The following is a 24,301-nucleotide window of genomic DNA, read 5'->3' as shown; positions in this document are numbered from 1 at the left end:
TGCAGAGGCTGTTTGTATGTGGTCTGCACAAGTGAATCTCCCTGGGTGCAAGCCTGAAAGCTCCAGCAGGAAGGGAGGGGGCTAGCTTGCAGTTTTAAAATAACCTTTTAGCCATAATTTGCAAACATTGTCTATTCCTCTCCCTTTTATAGGAACTGTGTGCCCTTTTGTTTTCACTGGACTGGATTAAGACAAAAACAGAACTGTTGGGCCCAGCTCACTTGATTCACGAATATGTGGAATACAGTCAGATACTGGATCAAAAGGTGTGATAAACATGCAACTGCTGGACACAGTTCAGTTTACAGTGGCCCGAGATGATTTTCCCAAATAAGTGGGGATAATTTGGCTTTAAAGTGAATTGGCTTTAAAGGGCAAATAATTGTGTGGGGTCATTCCCAAATCCTTGCACAACTGTTGTGGTAGCTGATTTGGATTGTGCTGGTGGCTTATTTGCAATAAGATGTAAAATATTAGCCATTGACTCCAGCTTCTCAGCAGAATTATAGTTGGAAACTGAGTTCTCAACTGGAAGCTGCGTGGAATTCAAATGATTATTGTTGTTACGACATTCCTGGGATCCCGTGGAAATAATTCTTGAGTCATTAATATCAGGCAGATCAGATAGAGTGGAATATCTGTTAGAGGTAGGAACTTGAACAGGAAAAAAGTTTCCAATTTTCAGCTGTTTAGAAGCTGGGGGAGAATGTCCCTCTGCCTCCCTTCTGCGTTTAGTAGATCCCATATCGGAAGAGATAACTTGACAAGTTAAACCAACAAAGAAGGTCTTAATTAAACTTCTCTTTACTGAAACTTGGAACCCTTGCAGCCTGCAGCCTTCAGCTATTCAGTAATTCAAAGTCAAAATAAGCTTCATACGGAGCAAAACGCCACCTCGTAACACCAGCAGTTTCTCATTTATCAAATTGGGTCAAATAATGTGAAACATGACAGCAACAAAATTGCTTTTGATGTGCTCCACTGTATTGTGAGGCAAGTATATGGTTTCTAACTGCCTGGAGAAAAATGTGTTTTGCCCTTTTAAAGGTAAAGGTAAAGGTATCCCCTGTGCAAGCACCAGGTCATGTCTGACCCTTGGGGTGACGCCCTCCAGCGTTTTCATGGCAGACTCAATAAGGGGTGGTTTGCCAGTGCCTTCCCCAGTCATTACCGTTTTACCCCCCAGCAAGCTGGATACTCATTTTACCGACCTCGGAATGATGGAAGACTGAGTCAACCTCATGGGCAAAGCTTTCAGACAGCTGCCCTACCATTCTGCACCACAAGAGGCTCTCTAATAGATTGCCCTTTTAATAGATGCTTAATTGGATGTTACATACCAGGCCATGGTGGCTTATTTTGAACAGAGCTTCCCTCCACTGTTCAGAAAGAAATTGGTCTCAGTTTCAGCAATAGAAGGAGGCAATGGGGAGAGGTAGGGGCTAAAAGTAGCCCAGATCCTGACCCCTTGGAGGGATGATATCCAACAAGATTTTAAAATATATAAAAAATTAATTAACTCCCACCCACTCAGGAAACCCTTCCAGGCCTATCAAGAGACCGTGGTTGAGAAAGCCTGCTAAGAGTAACTACAACAATAATAGTTAGGCTTGTGTGATTTGGCCACCAAAGCCGCCGTTCAAGCCCAAAGCAGCCAGCCCAAAGCATACAAGCTTAAAATACCTGCCTCCAGGTGTGCTGTTGTCTGTGACGCAATATATCTTGTTCCCAGGATACCACTGTACGTGAAAACTTCCAGGAATTTCTGTCTCTCAACGGACACCTCCTTGGAAGACAACCATTCCCAGACATTGTACAGTTGGGATTGTGTCAGCCCGAGGACTCAGAGGTGTATCGGCAAGCAAAGCTGCAAGCCCAGCAGGAATGTGCCAAGGGGTCCCTTTATGTGGAGTGGATGTTAGTAGATGCATGTTTTCTTCTCTCTTTTTTAAATAACATCCGGCCCAATTATGAGTTCCTACAAAGCTTGCACATTGTTCTATGCTATTGTGTTGGTCCTAATGAAGCCTGTAAACAACTTTTCTGCTTGCTGTATAGTTGTCATACAAAACATGTCCACAGGGGTAGTCAAACTGCGGCCCTCCAGAGGTCCATGGACCAGCGAATGCTGGCAGGGACTTCTGGGAATTGTAGTCCATGGACCTCTGGAGGGCCGCAGTTTGACTACCCCTGATTTAGACAAACTAAGGAACTACTTTTGAAACTTTTTTTGTTCCTTTTGAGCCCAGTTCAAGAGTCCCTTTTTATCTGTGCTTGTTTTAAAGTGTGGGTCCGGAAGTTATTCTGGTGTGTGTTTTTTTTGAACAGTGGCTTCTTCATCTCAAACTGGAAGTAGTTAATGAAACTGTTTCCTCCCACCTTCCCAGCAGCTTCCAATGCATGCCAAGGAAATTACTTTTGAGGAAATAAATGGGTTCTTAGGTCAAACACAGTTCCAGTATGATTCTTGTACCAGAAATTGCATAGTGCAGGGGGTTGGACTAGATGACCCATGAGGTCCCTTCCAACTCTTATTCTATCATTCTAACTGGATAGCATATAACTGCTCATCTACTTACATCCAAGAGTTCAGTTTTCATTCATTAATTGTCCCCCCCTTTCCTTAACAGCCGTAGAGCAAAATGAATGACATTTCAGTACTTCTGTCGAAAGGATATAACACTCCTTATTGATGAAGCAGTTACTTAAGTTTGATCACAGTCCTCCCCAAAAACATTAATTTGCAGACTGGTAGGCCAAAGCCTATGTTAAATTTGTTGAAATGCATTAAATATATAACAATATATGGGTCACTTAATAACAATTACAATAAACTTGTTTAAAGTTTGATTAAAAGCAAGGATTCTTTTTTGCATTCAGTCTGAAGTCGGTAAAGGTGCTGTCCTCTTATTTTTCTGTAACACAGAAATAAACAATCCATGAAGAACCTCTACCGTTTGGTTGTGAGTCCACATAAAGATGCTGTTTACCATGCCTGCTTTTCCCAGGATAGACAGAGAATAGCTTCCTGTGGCTCTGATAAAACATTGCAGGTAAGGTACATTGGCAACAGGGAAGCTATATTGGCAGCTTTTGGTTTAGAGCATTCGCTGGCAGGGGCTCCTGGGAATTGTAGTCCATGGACATCTGGAGGGCCGCAATTTGACTACCCCTGGTTTAGAGGGCAGTGGGTGATGTCTGGTTTTACTTACAAAAATGCAAATGCAGATAAGGGGGGAAATGCACCTGCCCACTAACAATGCAAAAGGTATGACAATTTTATTTGGAAACCACATGACTTTAGAGTTACACAAGGTGGATTTTGAAGTTGTGTAAGGTATACATAAACAAGAAAATGCAAAAAAAAAAAAAGGAATATGGAAATTACATAGGAAGTACTGAGTGACATAGTTGAAAAGTCAACCACCAAAAAGCTGGAAGCCTAATGAATGGCACACGTCACAGCCCCTATCACAATATTCTGAACCATCTTCAGATAAAGAATTGCTGTTCTTTTATTCAAAGAATAAAGTATACGTTTTACTTCCTTGCATGAAGCCGCCAGTCACATTAAGAGCTGTAGATATGAGTTTCCTTCTCTAAGAGACTCACTCATTGCAAGGTCACAGCTGTCTCACAGCTCTCTTCCCCTTTGTATCGTCGCACTTTTTTTGTAGGTTGTTTTGAGGGACTGCCTTTTCCATTATCTTGCTTGTGGAAGGAGCTCATTCTGCAGTAAATTGTGCAATGTTCTGCATGATTTGTTTTCATCTGCTGTATGTAATTACGGTACCTGCCAGCACCTGGCAGGGACTCATGGTTATTGTAGTCCATAGACATCCGGAGAGCCACAGTTTGCCCACCCCTGCTATATAGATCAATTGCCCTAATCAGTTTTGATATACACTTTGTCTCTGTTAAGAACTAAGAATGCTAAGGTTTGGTGTGGACGCAGTGCTGTCCAATCTCCTAATCCTGGTTAGTGTTGCTCATTTATTTATTTTCCGCACACACACCTTGTGCTGGTGTTTCCCACTCTGCCTTTCAGTTTTGGAGCCGTGATTACTGTTCCGTCTTTATCAGCATTCTTCTTAGCTCCGACTAGAGTTCCTTGAAAATTAATCAAAACTCCTGCATATATGTCTTCGCCTTTGTTATCTTGTACTTGCCTAGATTTTTAAAGCAGAAAGTGGGGAAAAGCTCCTTGAAGTCAAAGCTCATGATGACGACGTGCTCTGCTGCGCTTTTTCGGCAGATGGCAAGTTTGTCGCCACTTGCTCCATGGATAAAACAGTGAAGGTAGGAAGCATGCTGGTGGCCAGCCAGTACTTCTCCTTTAACGATTCGTTCTGTTTCTAAGTCTTGCCACTGAGAACCCGAGCAAGTATTTAATTTGCTTGTTGTTTGCTTATGCCAGGGGTCCTCAGCCTTTTTGAGCCTGGGGGAACCTTTGAAATTCCGACAGCATGTGGTGGGTGCTGCCACAAAACCACTGCTGCAGCTTCTGTTTGGTCACACGGGGAAGATCCTTAGAATCGTAGAATCATAGAGTTGGAAGGGACATTCTGGGTCATCTAGTCCAACCCCTGCACTATGCAGGACACTCCCATCCCAATTGCTCATCTACTGTCACCTTTGCCTTCACAGAATCAGCCTCTCCATCAGATGGCTCTCCAGCCTCTGTTTAAAAATTTCCAAAGATGGAGAACCCACCACCTCCCGAGGAATCCTCGTGTGGTGATAGCTGCTGCCAAAGCAATATGCCTAAATATCTGCAGAGCCAATCAGATCTATGTTGCTCAGTCAAAAGCCTTATTGGTCAAAAGTCCAGTCTGGCCCAGCCCTTTGGCTAAAAACACTTTGCGGGCAGCACTTTCTAAAAAAACACTAGGTAGGTGCCCAAGGACCATTGGGGAACCCTAGTTTAGGCTTTGGGGGAGATTTTTCTTTAAAATTATTTAATTTTTATTTTTACTTGGTTTTGATTTATTAGCCATCGGTCTCAGCCAAGGCCAGCTTGCGGCAGGTTACAATTTAAAACCGTAAAATACAATACAACCTGCAAAACAATAAAACCCCTATTTACAACATAGTACAAACAATACAGCGACAGAGATGATCATGCCAATTGCTGCCCGGATCCGGTTCAAGGTTCTGGTTCTAACCTTCAAGGCTTTACGCGAGTTGGGACCCACATACCTGAGGGACCGCCTATCGCCCTATGCCCCTCGCAGGGCCTTGCGCTCTGCGGGTGAAAACCTGTTGGTCGTTCCCGGCCCTAGGGAAGCACGCCTGGCCTCGACCAGGGCCAGGGCCTTTTCAGTCCTGGCCCCGACCTGGTGGAATGAGCTCCCGGGAGAGCTGCGGGCCCTGCGGGATCTTTCAACATTCCGCAGGGCCTGCAAGACGGAGCTCTTCCGCCAGGTTTATAGTTGAGGCCGGGGCTGATAATAGATCTATGCCTCCCCCGGGGACTCGGGTTCTGGACCCGAAGCAAAACATCATCAGGACCTCCTCTCCACCCGCTAGTAGTGGGAGGGAGGGGGGGAGTTGAGCTGCCATTCTTGCCATGCCGGCAATATTGGCAATGTTATTATTGTTTTATGGGGTTTTAATGGGGAATTGCGATATTGTTACCCGCCACGAGCCGCAAGGGAGTGGCGGGCTATAAATCTAATAATAATAATAATAATAATAATAATAATAATAATTACTAATATCCCTCTCCAAACAACCAAACCTGGCTCAGCAACCCTCAGCACCCAACCCCATGTTACAGTGTGAGTGGATGAGAGATGCAATGATGTCTGAGATATTCCAAGATGTCTACATTTATCCTATAACGCAAAATTATTTCAGAAAGCTTTTTGGGGGGTCACTTACTAAGATAAATGCATGTATTAGAAGGAGAAGACCTGTTTTTTAATACTCCGCTTTTCACTACCTGAATCAGTCCTAAAATGGCTTACAAACCCCTTTCTCTTCCTCTTCCTAAACAGTCATCCCATAATATTTTAATGTTTGTTTTTAGGTCTGGAATTCAAGAACAGGTCAGCTTGTGAATTTGTTTGAAGAACATACCGAACAGGTCAACTGTTGCCAGTTTAACCACACAGATTCACACCTGTATCTGTTGGCCACCTGTTCTAATGATACTTACATCAAAGTGAGTTGAAAATCGTAAGATAAAATTTAGGTTTGTATTTTAAGTTGCAGTTGTTGTGATTGGGGGTTAGATCAGTGGTTCTCAACCTTAACGAGTAAACTGTAAGGGAAGAGAACTGGCACTAGAATGCAAAAGATGCATCCTTTGGTTTTTCTTCCAAACAAAGTTATTTATATCTTCGTCTTTATGTCTTCAAATTCTGTAGATTAGAACATGTAGGAGAAGGGGTTAGCAGCTGGAGAAGAAAAATGCTCATAGTGGAATCTGCCTGTTGCCTGATCTGAGCTGAACATCTGATCTGAACATAATAATAAAACGGGAAGGGGGTGGTGGGAGGAGTTCATCACCTAACTGCCAATCAGATTGGATGTCCCGAACCTGATTGGCTGGATGGTCAATCAGGAAGGATGTTCCATCCATGGCCGCATCCCGCATCCAGCTTCTTCCATATTAGGCAGGCTTGCTCCAGGGGTAGGGGGGAGAAAGGCTAGCACCCTTTATATTTTTAAGTTCAACAGGCTTTCTTGCTAGTTCTTAAATGGTTTCATGCTGTTCCTTTCTTTTAAATACAGCTCTGGGATTTGAACAAGAAATACTGCCGTAACACACTGTTCGGCCACATAAGTTCCGTTACCCACTGCAGGTTCTCGCCAGATGACCGATATATAGCTAGTTGTTCAACGGATGGAACACTGAAGGTATGCTTTGAGACTTCTGCATCAGGACATTGAATGCCTTTTGATTTCCATGGCCTTGGTTCTGTTCAGCCTGTCAATTTAACCTACTTAAATCCCTGGCATGTCCCATGAAAAAGATCAGGTAGGAGGTGATGGGAAAGACCTCTACCTGAGACGCTAGGCTTTATCTAGTATGGAGACGTCTTAGTGAGGAATAGAATGAATGAATGAATGAATGAATGAATGAATGAATGAATGAATGAATGAATGAATGAATGAATGAATGAATGAATGAATGAATGAATGAATGAATGAATGAATGGTGTATTCCTTCTTGCAGCTTTGGCAGGTGCATTCCGCAAACGAACTGAACACTGTTGACATGAAAGTCTACTTCAGGAATGCGGATGAATACGAGGACGATGTGGAAGTGTTGGTCAAATGCTGCTGCTGGTCATCAGATGGCTCCACGGTGGTGGTGGCAGCAAAAAATAAACTCTTTGTAAGTACTGTCTTGCCATCGTTGGGATATGCTTTTCTTTCATAAGTCACTGTATTCTTTTTCCAGTTTCTCTTTGAAAGTAATGTGCAGCGGAACTAGCATTTTCAATAGAGGATAAAAGCTATGATGCTGCCCTCATCGCTTCTGAAGAAGTGGGCTGTAGTTTTTGTCGCGCTACCCTGGAATAAAACCGGGTTAAGCTTCCAAGTCCAAAAAGACTCCTATTTTTATTAGTTTGTTTTGATTTTAAAGTTTGGGTAATGGTACTGGTCATAGTCATTACTGATATTAATAACTCATACAGTGATGTCGTTTTTGATTGATATGAGCCTGAGAATGGTCCTTGTGCTTTCAGCTGTTTGATGTCAAGACCTGCAGTTTATTGGCCGAGATCCTTATCAGTAACCACAGCACCATTCAGTACTGTGACTTTTGTCCCAACAGTCAAATGGTCGCAGTTGCTTTATCGCATTATTCTGTTGAGGTAAGGGAACCGCACGTTAAGACATTGTATATCTCCTCCTCCTCCTCCTCCCTTTTGCCTCTGTTTTGATGGATGCGCAAGCTGTCAAGCTGGCTCAATGATTTAGAAATCTAAATAACTTTCAAGGAGTATCCTCCACTGGAGAAAGAACAAGTGGGTTATTTCCAGTTCCTTCTAGTGGCCCTGCCTGCCTGCCGAAGGAGCTGTGCAACTTTATTCTCTTAGGACATTGTCACGTGCACAGTGGTTAATTCCATCTACAGGTAGTACAGCTAGTTACGCTTGCAGTTGTGAAAGAGAACAATTTGGAGGAAATCTGTCTCCTGTGTCTCTTAGGGGGGGTCTGTTGTGGGGAGAGGAAGGGAAGGTGTTTGTAAGCCTCTTTGAGACTCCTTTGGTTACAAAAAACAGCTCTTATTATTTTGTTCTGGGCATGTGCAACAGCAAAACCTAGGAAGTATTCCATCCCTCCCCATTTTGGGAAGGAGCCCTTCCTCCCCCAGTAGAAGCATTCAGAGTCCAAACTGGCTCTCCTTTATTTGGAATAGCCATTCTCAGCAGCTGTTGTGTGGCTGGGGGTGAGGAGGGGTGTGTGAAGGCTGCACATCTAGTTTGGCCTTTAGCAGAAGGCAGTAACTGGATGGAACTTGTCAAAAGACAGAAATTGGATGTAATCCCCTTGCTTTTTCCCAGCAAGATCAGAGCTTAATCTAAACCCACTGAAGTGCCTTGTTTAAAAGTGACAGATGCCTCAAGTTACTGTTATGACAGTATAGTTTGGGTTTGGACTTATTTAAAAACATTTGTATTTCCTTTAGATATGGGATATTAAAACCCATTCCAGAACTGCTGACTGCCGAGGACATATGAGTTGGGTACATTCTGTGATGTTTTCGTCCGATGGGTCTTTATTTCTGACGTCTTCCGATGATCAGACAATTAGAGTAAGTTAATCTTCATCTTATTTATGAATTTCGATATTCATACCCCACTCTTCTCCACCGTGGGGACCCAAAGTAGCTTGCCACATCATGAAAGTATGAAAGCCACACATTTTGTAAGTCAAATAAAGAATTCTGACTGTCAAAACAGTCATGAAACTTTGGCAAATTTGGATGAACGCTATTTTGTTTTTATCAGTATCTTACTGAAAAATACTGTTGCAAATAATATATGTGTTGCTGCAAAATGTGTATATTGTCCTGATTTTTATTCATTGTTTAATTAATGCACTGTTTCTTAGGCTTATTACAAATATAATTTTACAAAGCAATCAATTTTATCTGTGTAGGAAGCCAAGATATCATCATCAGTGTAATAAATATAGTTAATGACATTTATAGTATCATATGCTTTTCTATTGCTATGTACTGTATTAAGAAGAAGAGTTGGTTGTTATATGCTGCTTTTCCCTACCCGAAGGAGGCTCAAAGCGGCTTACAGTCGCCTTCCCATTCCTCTCCCCACAACAGACACCCTGTGGGGTGGGTGAGGCTGAGAGACCTCTGATATCACTGCTCGGTCAGAACAGTTTTATCAGTGCTGTGGGGAGCCCAAGGTCACCCAGCTGGCTGCATGTGGGGGAGCACAGAATCGAACCCGGCATGCCAGATTAGAAGTCCGCACTCCTAACCACTACACCAAACTGGCTCTCATTAAAATGATGCAAAACAATACAGTAAAATGGAGTAAACATACTGAATCAGCAATGTCACTGTAGATCAGGGGTTGTCAAACTGCGGCCTTCCAGATGTCCATGGACTACAATTCCCATGAGCCCCTGCCAGCAAACGCTGGCAGGGGCTCATGAGAATTGTAGTCCATGGACATCTGGAGGGCTGCAGTTTGACTACCCCTACTGTAGATAGTAGATTCAAACATTAACAATCAATGAGCCATAGCACTTGCACAGCTAGAAAACAATGCAGCAAAAAAAAAAAAACCCTGACAACAGTAAGCATTAAAAGCATTAAAAAGTATAAAATGAAGAATGGGCTGTGAGCTACCGGAGGCCTTTCAAAATCAGTATTTCTTCATCTGCTAAGAGAACACTGCTGGGGCAGGGGGCTGTTAACATAGGTGTCATCAAGACAAAAGCCCTGTTCTTAACCCTTGCTAACTTGATTTGGACAAATTATGGGACTTGCAAGTTGAGACCCTCCGTTTTCTTTGAGATCGGAAGAAACCGATGAGAAAAATTATCTCCATTAATGTGATTGACTAAACACCCCCTATTTTTGCGGCTTAAGTAACCTAATGGGTGAAAGTCAAGAAAGTCATGTTAAGAATGCGTGCAAGTCCTAAATGTAAACTTCCAAATTGTGCATATGTTCTTAAACGCTTGACTTTGAAAAACTTCTCCTTTGTGTCTTTGCTCAGATTTGGGAGACAAGTAAGGTGTGCAAATCCTCGGCTGTTGTGTTAAAACGTGAAATCGATGTTTTGTTTCCGGGTAATGAAGTGATTGTTTTAGCCATTGACAATCGAAAGCGTCTGCAGGTAATTTTGCTTACCTTATCACTCCTCCGCTGTAACCTATGTCCTCTACATCAGTGGGGCCATGCCCGCGGGCCGCACCCACGCAACGGGCCGCACCCGCGGGCCGCGCCCAGCCCTGATTCCCTCTCCCCGCCCTCCCGCAGTAAGAAGTTTTTTACTGCAGGGGGGGGCGGGGAAAGGGAGCCGCGGCCCGGCGCCATGGCCTTCACGGCCCGGCACCGGGCCGCGGCCCGCAGGTTGGGGACCACTGCTCTACATGGCAGCCTTTTAAATACTTAAATACTTAGACTCATAGAATTGGAAGGGACCTCCTAGGTCATCTAGTCCAACCCCCTGCCCTATGCAGGACACTCACCACCCTCTTGCTCATCCAATGTCCCCTGCCACCCCCTGGAACCTTCACAGAATCAGCCTCTCTGTCAGATGGCTATCCAGCCTCTGTTTAAAAATCTCCAAAGATGGACAACCCACTACCTTCCGAGGAAGCCTGTTCCACTGAGAAACCGTTCTAACCGTCAGGAACTTCTTCCGGATGTTTAGACGGAATTTCTTTTGAATTAATTTCATCCCGTTGGTTCTGGTCTGTCCCTCCGGGGCAAGAGAGAACAACTCTGCTCCATCCTCTACATGGCAGCCTTTTAAATACATGAAGATGGTTAGAATCATAGATTTGGGAAGGGACCTCCTGGGTCATCTAGTCCAACCTCCCCCCCCCCCCCCACAATGCAGGACACTCACAACCCTATCGCTCATCCACTCTAACCTGCCACCCTCTTGAACCTTCACAGAATCAGCCTTTATAGAGAGGGATTTCCCTCCTCCATTCTTCAGTTCCCACAGAACAGGTGTTATCTTCAAAGAAAAATGCAGATTGCAAGGGATACCTCTAGGCCCGAAATGGAACCCTGAACACCCTGGGTTGCCAGGCCATATGGCTCAAGCATGGGAACACACGGTAGGGGTGGGAAACACGGGAGTACTCTCTGCAAAGGTTCCTGGGACTTTGGTCAAGCATGCCTTTTTAAAAACCGCGGAAAGGAGGTTGACAATAACTTCATGCAAATTCTCCATCTTTTTCATCCATTTCTAAAAGATAACCGCTTTATGCACAGACTGAGGCTGGAGGGTTTCTGTAGGCTTCCCATCTGTTGATCCTTTGATGAGTGTTTTGCAATAGTAACATCCAGGTATGTGTTGCGTTGTAGCTAATTAATGGACGCACGGGCCAGATGTTGCTCCAGACTGATGCACAGAAGCATTTAATTTATTGCTGTTGCCTGTTTGAAGACCTGCAAATGGCTGCCTTTGGAGACAAGGATGGGACCGTGAAGGTAACTCATGAGTTGATCGGGGCCATCTTGAGCTTTTGGGGCATGGTACAAAAGATGGAAGGCCGAGCGTCAAAGCATTGAGGCTTTTGAACTCTGGTGCTGGAGAAGACTCTTGCGAGTCCCTCGGACTGCAAGGCGAACAAACCGGTCAGTCCTAGAGGAGATCAGCCCTGACTGCTCCTTAGAAGGCCAGATCCTGAAGATGAAACTCAAATACTTTGGCCACCTCATGAGAAGGAAGGATTCCCTGGAGAAGAGCCTAATGCTGGGAGCGATCGAGGGTAAAAGAAGAAGGGGACGACAGAGAACGAGGTGGCTGGATGGAGTCACTGAAGCAGTCGGTGCAAACTTAAATGGACTCCAGGGAATGGTAGAGGACAGGAAGGCCTGGAGGATCATTGTCCATGGGGTCGCAATGGGTCGGACACGACTTCGCACCTAACAACAACAACAAAAGATGGAATCGTGGCTCTTGGGGCCACCATGTCTAATAAAGAAACACTAGACTGGAAAGAAAACCGGTACTTGAAAAATGAAGTCCAACAAGGAGGGAATGGCCTGTTTTTCTTCCTGAATGATCTCGCATTTAACTTTGCATTACCAAGGAAGGATAGCCTCTGAGTCACCATGTTGGTGTTCAGTAGATCAGCTGGGTTCGAGTCCGTTAGCACCATGGAGAGCAACAGGATAGGAGGGGAGTGGTGAACTTTGGAGGCCCTGAGCTTCCTTTGCCAGTTATGGGAGCTTTTTGCCTCTCTAAAGAATAAGAGCTGTTTGTTTTTTATAATACCCTGCGTTTCACTACTTGAAAGAGTTCCGAAGTGGCTTACAAACCCCTTTCTCTTCCTCTCCCCACAACAGACATCCTGTGAGGTAGGTGGGACTGAGAGTTCTGAGAGAACTGCTCTGAGAACAGTTCTAAGGGAACTGACTGGACCAAGAACACCCAGCTGGATAGCATATGTGTCCTCATCTCATGCAACACTTACTACCTGCTGTAGACTATTCAGGAAACTTGAATTCCAGGCTGCACGATTTTCTCCTGTCTAACTATTATGCTTTTTAATTATGATTATGATGAAGATGATATAAGCCATTCAGTCATGCCTGACTTTTGGCATTCCTATTGCTCAGCTGTTGCCATGTGTTTCCCTCTTGCACCTCTTCTTTTGGTTGAATAATGCTCTGACCAGTAGGGGTGAGCACTTTGGTGCGGTTTGGTTGCCTTTGTCGGCCTGGTTTCCTTTGACCACTGACCAGACCTAATGTAATGGCTCTTTCCATTCAGTTGGATCGCATGTTATGGCCAAAGTAAGCAAACCAGAGTTTTTACTCTTAATTTACTGATGCAGACTGCACGAAAGTGTCCTTCCCCCAGTTTATTTGTTATATGTATTGTTTTTTTTTTATTTTTTCATCCCCTCATGTGACTGTAAATGAACTCCTCACAAAGCTCCATTGTCTGGTTTCTTTTTTTTTTGAAAGGTATTGAGCCTGTCGAGTAGAAAGATTTTAAAATCCAGAACGGGACACCGGAAAGCTGTGCAGCGCTGCCAGTTTACCTCTGACGGGCAGACCCTTATTTCGAGCTCCGATGATTCGACGATTCAGGTACAGAAATGCTTTAAGTGGCGATTCGTTTTGTCGTAATTCCCCACGCTACTCCCAGAGAACATGAGCGCAGCCCAGAAGCATGTCTGCTGTGCAGGAAGTCAACCAAAGCTGGCCTCAATTACTGGGAATTGTTTCGTTACAGCCGACACCCCCGTTCTAGAATCTGACCACCTTAGAATCAGGTGCTATGAAAATGTGTATTTCTGATCCCTAGTAACACTCATTTTAATAAGATGGTTTTGATTACAACGGATGCAGTAAAATTCACAGCCATAAATATAAAATAATTCTTTCCCAATTATTTCAACTGTTCAAATTATTACAATTCTAAATTATAGGTCACCGTTTCAGTGTCCATTGCAGTTTAAGAGCATAGCACCCTTCTCAAGAGTGGGTGGCAGGGAGAATAAAATGTTGAATCATAGGGCCTTTTTGCACGGGGATCTTTGTTGCCAATTGTTTGCGGAATGAAAAATCGCCATTTAAAATAGTGGAATTCGTCGTTATGCATACCTGCCTTTGTAGTGGAATCAGTTGCGTTTTTTAGCGTTTCCCACAGGCTTCCGGTCTCGGCAGAAATCGCTAGAAAGGAAGCGCTATTGCCAAGCTCGTCCCGCCCCTGGCCGTCAAGCAGCCCATGGGCAGCCATTAGCATGCTCCCAAACAGCCCCTTTCCCTTTAAGGAAGGTTAAAAAAAAAAAAAAAAAAACAGACCCATTGTAACGAATCTGGGTAGATTCGTTGCAACGGAGAGACCCATCCAGCTGCCTGGGGTGTTTGAGCTGTCGTTTGATCGGTTGATCGTTAATACGCTGCCTCAGAGTGAAAAAAAAAAATCCCCCCCCCCCTCTCATGGGCCCGATTTTCGGCTGAATGGAATGTGTGAAATGTGTGTGTGAAATGTGTGTGCTTAGTGACTGAAGGGGAGGGACTGAAGCCGGGAAGCCTCTGTTTGAGCTGTCATTTGATCGTGGCCACGCTGCCTCGGAGTGGAAAAAAAAATCCCCCCTCCCCCCCCCTCACGGGCGCGATTTTCAGCCGAAACAGTGTGAAAAATAAAGGGAAAATACATCAGCAAACGGGCTTCTGCGGGCTTCTTGTGACTGTAAACAGCTCTGAGGAGGGACTGCAGCCTGGGAAGCCTCACTGGCTAAACGGAAGCTCGCCGGTGCGTTGATCTCCACTCGCTCGGGGAAAAAAAAATGGCGATCGCTTCGCCGGAAGTTTGGAGGATAGGCTCAGGAGGAGAGATTTTGAAGAAACCGCAACAATGGGAACGCACAGGTCTTTTTCGCTACTGTTGCAGATTGATTGCAGGAGTGTATCGCTTTCCGGAGGGTGAATCCACTTTTTGGGATTCCCCTAAAAGCGCTACAGCGAAGCGCTTTTTGCTGATTGGTTTCAGGAGTGTTGCAGATTGTCTACGACGTCGTGCGTTAAGGCAAATTAGTAGCGTTTTCAATTAGCAACCATTGTGCTATTTTGAAGCCGTGCAAAAAGCCCCATAGAATCAGAATTGAGTGAGATGTTGAGTGAGATGTTTCTATGGTAGTTCGATGTTATCATGCTTGTCCATCCATGTAGAATCATATACCTGTAGAGAGGCCAGCTACTTGGTAACCAATGCAGTGAGCTGTCTGGATTCCGCCTTGTGTAGATCAGCCAAATAAAATGCCTATCCCCCCCCCCTCTCTCTCTCTCTCTCTCTCACACACACACACACAGACACACACACACACAGACACACACACACACGTAGGTTTCAACCAGGGTTTCATGAAACCCTGGGCTTTCTTGACAACCCTGGAAGAGTTTCCTGAATGGGTGGAAGTTAATTAAATTTTGTAATAATTTTTTAAAATTTTAAAACCTTGTTGAACGTTTATTGAGTGATATGACCGTATATGATCATGTTGACTTGCTCTTCCCCTCCCAAAATGGCCCTGGAGGGGGTGGGAAGAGGAGAGGCCCTGGGTGGGTGTTTGCGCAGTTATGTCTCCCAACCATATTCTTGATGCTCGCCCCACTGCTGGGGTTTCTCAAAGCCTGAAGGATGTTTCAGGAGTTTCTCAGTAGTAAAAAAAAAAGGAGAAAGGCCGCTCTAGAAAGGAAACCTGAAGGAGACAGAGTCAGCGTTAAGGCAGAAATCTCTCCCTACTTGATTTCCCTAGTTTAGAGAAGAGAACCATCAGTGGGAGAACCATCTCCTTGACGTGTTGAAGGTCCCAGGGACCAGGTAGCAGGTGATACGAAAGACTTCAGCCTGAAATCCTTTAGAGTTTGTGCCAGCCTGAGTAGACAGCACTGACATTGGTGGATCAAGGGTCTGACTCGGGATAAGGCAGCTTCATGTGCCTCTATAATCCGTTTAAAGGTAAAGGTATCCCCTGTGCAAGCACCGGGTCATGTCTGACCCTTGGGGTGACGCCCTCTAGCGTTTTCATGGCAGACTCAATACGGGGTGGTTTGCCAGTGCCTTCTCCAGTCATTACTGTTTACCCCCCAGCAAGCTGGGTACTCATTTTACCGACCTCGGAAGGATGGAAGGCTGAGTCAACCTTGAGCCGGCTGCTGGGATCGAACTCCCAGCCTCATGGGCAGATCTTCAGAATGCATGACTGCTGCCTTACCACTCTGCGCCACTCCATTTACTTGTCTTTTAACATCAGGTGTGGAACTGGCAGTCAGACGAATCAGTTCTCCTGAAAGGTCATACAGAACCTGTCAAGAATTTCAGACTTCTGGAAAACTCCAAGCTTCTTTCGTGGTCATTCGACGGGACGGTTAAGGTAAATAGAAGTCAGCCTATGGAGAGCTGAGATGGTTGCTGATCGATCATTTAGTGTGGAGATGGCCAAACTGTGTCTCTTCAGATGGCCGTGGACTACAATTCCCATGAGCCCTTGCATGCATCGCTGTAGCCCATGCACGCCTGGAGAAGCCGCGGTTTGGTCCCCCCTGATATTGTCGTTTATGTTGTTTTGCTTTGGGATGAAAAATGTTTAAAAATTTTGCCGGGACTTTTAATCACTTCTAACTGTTCTGGGTTTTTTGTGTTTTGGGGTCTTCTCTGTGTACTCTGCCTCAGTGGCCAGACTGGCTGAGGATTGTGGGAAATAAAGGTGTAAAATGCATGAACAGCTGCATCTGAAGCAAAACCTGCATAAAATACGAGCAGTAAAATGGTGCAGTTCAATAGCTGTTGAACTGTCTAAAAAGCTTTTCTAATCCTGACTATTGAAGCTTCAAAAAATAACTATTGGCGGCTAAATATTTCTGAAGGGAAGTGAAACTTGGGAGCTGTGTTTTTTTGAGAAACTTTGTACAGCAGAATTTTTCATTGGTACCTCTTCCTACGGCAGCTCTGGAACACGGTCACTGGAGAACTGGAAAGAGATCTTTCTTGCCACGAGGATGCTATTCTTTCGTGCGCCGTTTCACACGATGCCACCAGATTTTCTACTGCCTCTGCTGACAAGACTGCCAAAGTCAGTAAAAATCTAAAGAATAGCGCTAACGTTTATATGCTAACATGTACAATCTAGGGCAGGGGTAGTCAAACTGCGGCCCTCCAGATGTCCATGGACCACAATTCCCAGAAGCCCCTGCCAGCAAATGCTGGCAGGGGCTTCTGGGAATTGTGGTCCATGGACATCTGGCAGGGGCTTCTGGGAATGCTGCGAATTCTGCGAAAGCTGGCAGGGGCTTCTGGGAATTGTGGTCCATGGACATCTGGAGGGCCGCAGTTTGACTACCCCTGATCTAAGGCATGATCCAGGAAAAGATAAGCATTTTCACATCCTCTTGATTTCAACAGGAGAATTACAGACTTAGGCAAGTGTCTGCTGTTCAAAGCAGCGGGTCTTAAAAAATCCTCCAGGATTGCAGGATGCCTGATCAGTAAAAACTTCTCGGTTTTAAAGTAGTCAGAAACCATTCAAAATAAAATAAATGTTATGGCCATGAACTCGTCCAAGGTAGGCATAGGTAGGCAGGAGATCATGGGGACTTGTGTCTTCTCTGACAAAGTTCATCCTTAGCTCTGCTTAGGACAGGCTCTCTCAACCAGGGTTTCATTAAACTCTGGAGCTTCTAGACATATATATATATAAGATATATAGATATATATATAAAATTTATTCATTGTTAAATTTGCCTGGGAGATGTGACCATATATGGTCATGGCAACCTCCCCCACCATCTCAAAATGGCCAATGATGGGCCGGGATGATGGGAAGGGGAGGGGCCTCGGGTGGGCATGTCCACAGCGATGCTTCCCAACCCTATTCTGCATGATTGTGCCACTTCTGTGGGTTTTCAAAGCCTGAAGAATGTTTCAGGGGCTTCTCAATGGTAAAAAAGTTGAGAAAAGCTGACCTATTAACAGAGCACCTCCACCTGAGCAGAAGAACTGGATTTGTTATTTATGTACATGCGACTGTATGCATCCTCGGTCCCTCCTCTTAACAGCCTGTCCTTCTTTATTTGGATTCTTGCTGTCACGGCAAATCCCACATCCTAACTTTTTATCAGAACTGTTGGTTTGTGATTAGGGTGCTGGTTATTGGTACAAACTAGACTTCGTATCACAGGTAAACGCCCAGGTTTTAGACCTTTTCCAGATGTCCCATAATAATTGTGCAGGTAATCCTACCTCTCCCGCCTCCCCCGTATCAAGTTAGACAGGGTGCAGCTGTCTTGTGTAGATAGGATTTGCTGAACGTTTGCATTGAGTAGGGCTGAAATTTAAACTAGTTTTCATGTTTCGGAATTTCCGATTTAGATATGGAGTTTTGAAAGTTGGTCTGTTCTTCACAAGCTGAGTGGGCATGCGGGTTGTGTGAGGTGCTGTGCCTTCTCCCTTGACAGCAAACTGCTGGCCACAGGAGATGACAACGGAGAAATACGGGTAATTATCCGACAGTCCTTAGAGATCTGCCCAAACCACTGGGCCTCAGTATGAGTTTTTCCTAGTATTCTACTGTTCTACAATGTTTATTACTGTCGTTATCTTGTTCTTGTTACTGTTTATTTATTTTTATTATTTATTTATTATATTTATATACCGCCCTTCGCAGAGGCTCAGGGCGGTTTACATAAAACATAAAAACAATACAAGAAAAAATCCATAACATATAAATAGCCATAACATTAATACTGCCAACCGATAACCACATCACTATCGACTGAGTTAATTGTATTGTTCCCGTTTCATGTTAAACACCCTGAGCCTTCAGGGAGGGCAGTATATAAATAAATAAATATAAATAAAATAAATAAATAGGTAATAAATAAAAATAATTGAATGCAGAAACATTACTTGTCTGTATCCAGCCAACCACACCTTTAGAAAATTTAAGGGAACACATTTCCATTGGGCTTCCTTTTGGACTCTCGCTTGCCCACATGCTGTCCCTGGAGTCCATTAAGCCCCTGTCAAGTAAACTGGGGGGGGGGGGGGTGCCAATACAGGAAAGGGGAGTGGGTGAAAATTGCAGCCCCCTGTTAAGAAAACTGAAATACCCTTAAATATTTAGAACTGAATGGTTACGGTTCAGTTTACCTGATTATTAGGATTATACTTGTGGAAATCTCAAGAAAACTCAAGACAAATAATCTAGATCAGTGGTTCCCAACCCCCGGTCCGGGGACTGGTCCCGGTCTGTGGATCAGTCGGTACTGGGCTTTGGCTCCTCCTCGTCCTCCTCCCTGGCTGCTGCCTCAGGGGCTGCCCTGCCACTCTGCCGCTGGCTCACCTTTGGTGCTCTCCAGCAGCCGCTGGGGCTGGGGCTCCCCTTCGGCGTGGCACTACGCAGCTGCTGCTGGCAGCGCCCCCCAGCGGGCGGCAGGAAGTCAGGGGCGTTTGCGGGAAAGCAAGTGGAGGAGGGGATCAGGTGGCAGCAACATCCCTTGGCAAAAGACTACCCCTCCCCCCCGGGCCTCAGTAAAATTGTCAAGCGTTGACCGGTCCCTGGTGATAAAGAGGTTGGGGACCACTGGTCTAGAAAAGAGCCAGAGAACAGTTGTACCTTAAAGGCTAACAGAATTTGTGGCAAAGGAGCTTTCATGAGTCACTGCTCACTCCTTCAGAGACCCTTTCATGGAGTTATAGATCAAGATGGGTAGCTGTGTTAGTCTGTCTATACTAGCAGGAAAGGACAAGAGTCCAGGAACACCTGAAAGACTCACAAGATTTGTGGCAGGTGACGAGCTTTTGTGAGTCACTGAAAAAGTGAGCAGCCTGCCACAAGTTTTGTGAGTCTTTCAGATGCTCCTGGACTCTGCCTCTTTTCTATTGCTACAAACACACTAACAGCGACCGATCTCTATCTATCTACACACCTAGTTAGTTGAGGCGTAAGAACTGGTTTTATGGGCCGAAGGAACCTCTGAAATCAAGATTCCTTGTGAATGTTTCTGATGGGATGCTGAATTTGCATTTTATATTCATGTCCCAGATTTGGAACGTTTCAAGCGGCGAGCAACTGCACCTCTGTTCTCGTACTCCGATAGATGATGGAGAATCAGCCCATGGGGGCTGGGTAACAGACCTTTACTTCTCCCCAGACAGTAAGATACTTGTTTCTTCTGGAGGATACGTTAAGGTAAGCACAATAAAAAGGTATACAAAATGCAGTCTGTTGGATCTCATCTGAATTCCCTGCGCAGAAACATAACTTTCTTGCCCTCCACCCCCAGCAGCCCCAAATGCTTTCCAAATCTGCCAGCATGACTGATCGACATTTTGGAAATAATTAATTCATAGGGTTGCTGTCGGTCAGCAAATATGATGGCAAATAACATACATGAATTCCCCTTTGGCCTTAAGCAGAAAGTACCACCCAAAAGGGAATTTAAAAATTAAAAAGTTTAAAAATTTGAGGTTGCATCAGAATAATTCTAAGCTGTCCTGGTCTGAAACCGTAAAACTGGAACGTGGCATATACTTGAGTTTGCATTGATTGAATTTGTAGGTTGGGGGCAGATGTAATTCTTGTAGGCGTTATTTAGAACATGCTGGCATTCAGTATACAGATTTGAGTCATTTGTAACTGGAAACCTTTTTCTCTTCCTCGCAGTGGTGGAATGTAGATTCCGGCCAGCCCTTACAAACATTCTACACAAATGGTACCAATCTGAAATACCTCCACGTATCTCCAGATTTCAAAGTGTGCGTGACCGTTGATAACCTGGGGATCCTTTATGTGCTGCAGATTATGGAATACGGACTATAAAATGAAGCAAGCCCCACAAACTTGTATACAGTGAAGTAATATTGTGTGCTATAGCCAGGGGTAGTCAACCTGTGGTCCTCCAGATGTCCATGGCCTACAACTCCCATGAGCCCCTGCCAGCAACGCTGGCAGGGGCTCATGGGAGTTGTAGGCCATGGACATCTGGAGGACCACAGGTTGACTACCCCTGCGCTATACGGATCTCTTTGAGTAATACATCTGTGAACATTTTCAGATCAGCATGCATTTAACCCTGTGTTCGGATGAAATGATGAAGTCTTTTCCCACTGGTTTACTGAGAAATGTTTCTACAAACTATTGCGTTAGTGATGATCAAAGGCAGTTTAATAAATGTGCATGGTACAGAACAAAGTCGGAATCCAGTGGCACCTTTGAGAGCAGAGGAATAAGCTTTTGGGTGCAAGCTGCACCTGAAGGAAATCTGTTTGTACATGAAAGCTTATAGCTTCAATAGAACTTTGTTGGTCATCAATGTGCTGTTGGACTCTAACTTGGTTCTGCTGCTTCAGAACGACATGGCTACCCACCTATCAGTGGCAAACTCTTCCAAGCCATAAATATGTCAAGTGTCTTAAACTGCTGTTTAATGTCGCGCAATTTTGTGTTAAGTCACACAGGGGGTGTTAAAAAGAACCTTTTTGATCTATTTTTATATTTAAAAAAATGATTTTGTAATGATTTTGTAATGCCTTGGGGTTTTGATATACTATGTAAATAAACAAAAAGCCCATTAAATATACCACAGGTTATCTCCTGCAAAACACCAGCAGAAGACGGTGACAGTCTGCCGTCTTCCTTGCCTTCCCCTGTCCCTGGCGCCATTCCCAGGCCCCAAAAGTTTTGTTCTCTGTATCAAAAGGACACTTAGAGCCAAGCAGGCTGGGCAGCTGCATTGAGAGGAAAGAGATAATCTTTTCTGACTCTTGCTTGGGCAGAGCTCTGCTCATGGAAGGAGGGAAGCATTTCATGGACCCTTTTCCACCTGCAGTCCCAAACCCTTCTCGAGATCCTCAAACGTGATGAGATTTCCTCTGCCTGGGAAAGGGGGATCCCATGATCCCCATGGCTGCCGATCGCAGGGGCCAGCCTCACGTACTTCCAGGGAAGGTCCATGTAAACGGAAAACTGATTTTGCAGCTGGAAAAACTAGAGTAAGTTCTATAGATTCAAATTTTACCATTTTGGAAAATGAAACCCTGGACTTTTCCGCAAGGCTAATTTTACTTCATTTGGGGTTTTAATTGGGCCGTCACTGACATAACTTCCATGAGGTTGGGGAAATTCTCCCTTCAGATCACTGAGTCCAAGACGTTTCTGCCGAACTTTGTAACTGCTGGCTCAGGGGGAAACCTATTTAGACGAGGGGGAAATCACAAAATTTATTCCTGCTTCATTTCCGTGTATAAAGAATACACTGCAGCCGAGTGAATTGAAAGTGTGGTATGTAAATAGGTTAAATAAGAGTAAATCAAATGCACCCATTGGACAAAGTTGTGGTCATCTTTGGGTCTCTTGCCAACATGTATTTTAGTGGTGTGAAGCTAAAATGGTATCTTTGGGGATGTGAGTGAACGTTGCATGTCCGGGTTTTCCCACTGACGCTACTGAGCTTTATAAATAAAGGAAGTGTTTGCAGATAACTAATAATGTAAGCAAATTGCAGTCAGAATAGCAACAGTGGATCGAATCCTTTGTTTCAAAGCGTTAGCCCTCTGAAGAGCCTTTTCAGTAACTTTAATGTTGTATTTCAGATTAAATTCAATTTTTTTTGCCAAACTTTACCTGCGTTTATACTAATTCTAACTCTACAGGGCAATGTTAAATACATCAAACGAGACCATTTGTAGCAGAAGTGGCCAAACTGTGGCTCTCCAGATGTCCATGGACTACAATTCCCATGAGCCCCTGCCAGCTGGGAATTGTAGGGAATTGTAGTCCATGGACATCTGGAGAGCCACAGTTTGGCCATCCCTGTTCTATAGATACATGCTCATTTTCTTGGGATGCTCTACATCACAGCAGGTTGTCATGTTAACTAACTATCCTTATGCTGTATCCGAGTGTGACTTTATAGACCACCTTCAAGTTGGCCAGGCAGTCCTGTTCTTCTCTTACTCTACCCCCCAGGAGACCCCTTGACCAAAAAAGGCCCAAAGAATACCATGCAATGGATGTAAAGGTTGTCCTACGCCTTTGCCCGACACTCCGAAGTCCAGAAACTAATAGAATAGGAATTATTTTGTTTTTCACTTGTTCATGATTAACATTTGGGAAGGAAGCTTGGATGAGCCAAAGGGCTGTTTTTGCCGTGTTTTAAAATTCCTGCAACTTGTGCCAGAGCTTGGAAAATACACACATCTGCAAAAAGGACTTGAAATGACATTTTCTACAAGCTCATGCTGTGCATTGCAACTGAAGGTTAAAGAAACTAGATGGAGAGTAACAACCCTCTGTTTAAATAGTTATATTTGGAAGGCATGGCTTCCAGTTTGGTGCTACAATGGATAGTGGTCTGTATTTCACCGTTTTGCCTAGCACAGTGTGGATGCCTTCCTCCAATATGAATATCACTTTCAGGAGCGGAAAAGCCACTAAAGTTGGAGAAATTCTCTGCAAGAAAGATAAAGGCTTCAAAAGTTGGTAGCAAGAGGTGCTGGAGTACAGGCCACCAACACCCCTAGCAGCACTTCAAAACTTCCATGTCAGGCCAAACGGCCTACTGTTTGCTGTTTGAAATGGGTCTTGTTCAAAAGGAAGTGCTGAATTTGGTTGAGCATGCTAGAAGTTTTTTTCATGTAACAATGCTACTGGATTTTAATAAGTTGATGGTGCATCTTGAAACAGTAAATATTTTATAAGTAAAACTATACAGTGTCTTTGTGTTTCTGTCCTGTCTTGCTCAGTCCAGATATTTGGTGCCTTAAATTGCCACCCAGCCATATTTCCCCCTCGTTCCTATCAAGCACAAGGCTGCAATCCAAGGAAGGAAGAACAGTACATATTTAAAAGCCGGATCAGTACCTGGAAAGAGAGTGGGTCCCTCAGGCTTCCTCAGCTGGGCTTTCGTGAAACGATGGGGTTTCTGGATGACCCTGGAAGGGTTTCCAAAATAGTTGGGAGTTAATTAATTTTTAATAATTTTTTAAAAATTGTTAAATGTTTATTGGGTGATATGGTTTATTGGGTGATATTGGGTGATATGGCCATGTTGCCCCCTTCCCCCCTCCCAAATTGGCCATATATGATCATATCAACCCACCCCTCCCCAAATGCCCAGTGATGGGGAGGGGAGGGGCCCAGGGTGGGTGTGGACAGAGGCATGCTTCCCAACCATATTCTACAGCAGGGGTAGTCAACCTGTGGTCCTCCAGATGTTCATGGACTACAATTCCCATGAGCCCCTGCCAGCATCTGGAGGACCACAGGTTGACTACCCCTGTCCTACAGGATAGTGCCACTTCTGGGGTTTCTTAAAGCCTGAAGAAAGTTTCATTCCCTGACATTTTGCCATTGGCTCCGCCTCCTGTGACAGCCATTTGGTGGGTGTGCCCACTACCCCTTGTAAGCATTCCAAATGCCACCGCAGGCTGGAAAAGTTTGGGGACTTAATGCAAGCCTATCCCTTCCCAGTGCGTTGCGTCTGCTTTTGAAGGCTTTCTGAAGGGTACTATGGATCCAGCCATGTGGCATCTGTGATCCTGCCATAAACACTGCGGTGAATCTCCACTAAGCCGCTGTGAATGAGCCGCCTTGAAATAACAGGATTCCGTGA

At 44.6% G+C, this 24,301-nt stretch overlaps 1 protein-coding gene across 2 annotated transcripts in view; it reads left to right on the top strand.

The window, feature by feature from the left end:
• APAF1 (apoptotic peptidase activating factor 1) overlaps window positions 1-23,396 on the top strand; it is a 40,859-nt gene extending 17,463 nt beyond the window's left edge. For both annotated transcript variants that reach the window (XM_077301101.1, XM_077301100.1), the window contains exons 12-28: window positions 153-266; window positions 1,733-1,917; window positions 2,927-3,053; window positions 4,174-4,299; window positions 6,032-6,166; window positions 6,739-6,864; window positions 7,184-7,345; window positions 7,701-7,829; window positions 8,648-8,773; window positions 10,209-10,328; window positions 11,534-11,659; window positions 13,145-13,270; window positions 15,943-16,062; window positions 16,636-16,761; window positions 18,057-18,182; window positions 19,732-19,878; window positions 20,353-23,396. In XM_077301101.1, the coding sequence (XP_077157216.1) occupies window positions 153-266; window positions 1,733-1,917; window positions 2,927-3,053; window positions 4,174-4,299; window positions 6,032-6,166; window positions 6,739-6,864; window positions 7,184-7,345; window positions 7,701-7,829; window positions 8,648-8,773; window positions 10,209-10,328; window positions 11,534-11,659; window positions 13,145-13,270; window positions 15,943-16,062; window positions 16,636-16,761; window positions 18,057-18,182; window positions 19,732-19,878; window positions 20,353-20,508 (2,277 nt within the window). In that variant the 3' untranslated portion in view covers window positions 20,509-23,396. The remainder of the gene's footprint in view (window positions 1-152; window positions 267-1,732; window positions 1,918-2,926; window positions 3,054-4,173; window positions 4,300-6,031; window positions 6,167-6,738; window positions 6,865-7,183; window positions 7,346-7,700; window positions 7,830-8,647; window positions 8,774-10,208; window positions 10,329-11,533; window positions 11,660-13,144; window positions 13,271-15,942; window positions 16,063-16,635; window positions 16,762-18,056; window positions 18,183-19,731; window positions 19,879-20,352) is intronic.
• The last annotated feature ends 905 nt before the right edge of the window (window positions 23,397-24,301 follow it).

Source organism: Paroedura picta, chromosome 10, assembly GCF_049243985.1.
Source record: "Paroedura picta isolate Pp20150507F chromosome 10, Ppicta_v3.0, whole genome shotgun sequence".
Taxonomy (NCBI): Eukaryota; Metazoa; Chordata; class Lepidosauria; order Squamata; family Gekkonidae; genus Paroedura; species Paroedura picta.
This window is presented reverse-complemented; position numbering and strand designations above follow the sequence as displayed.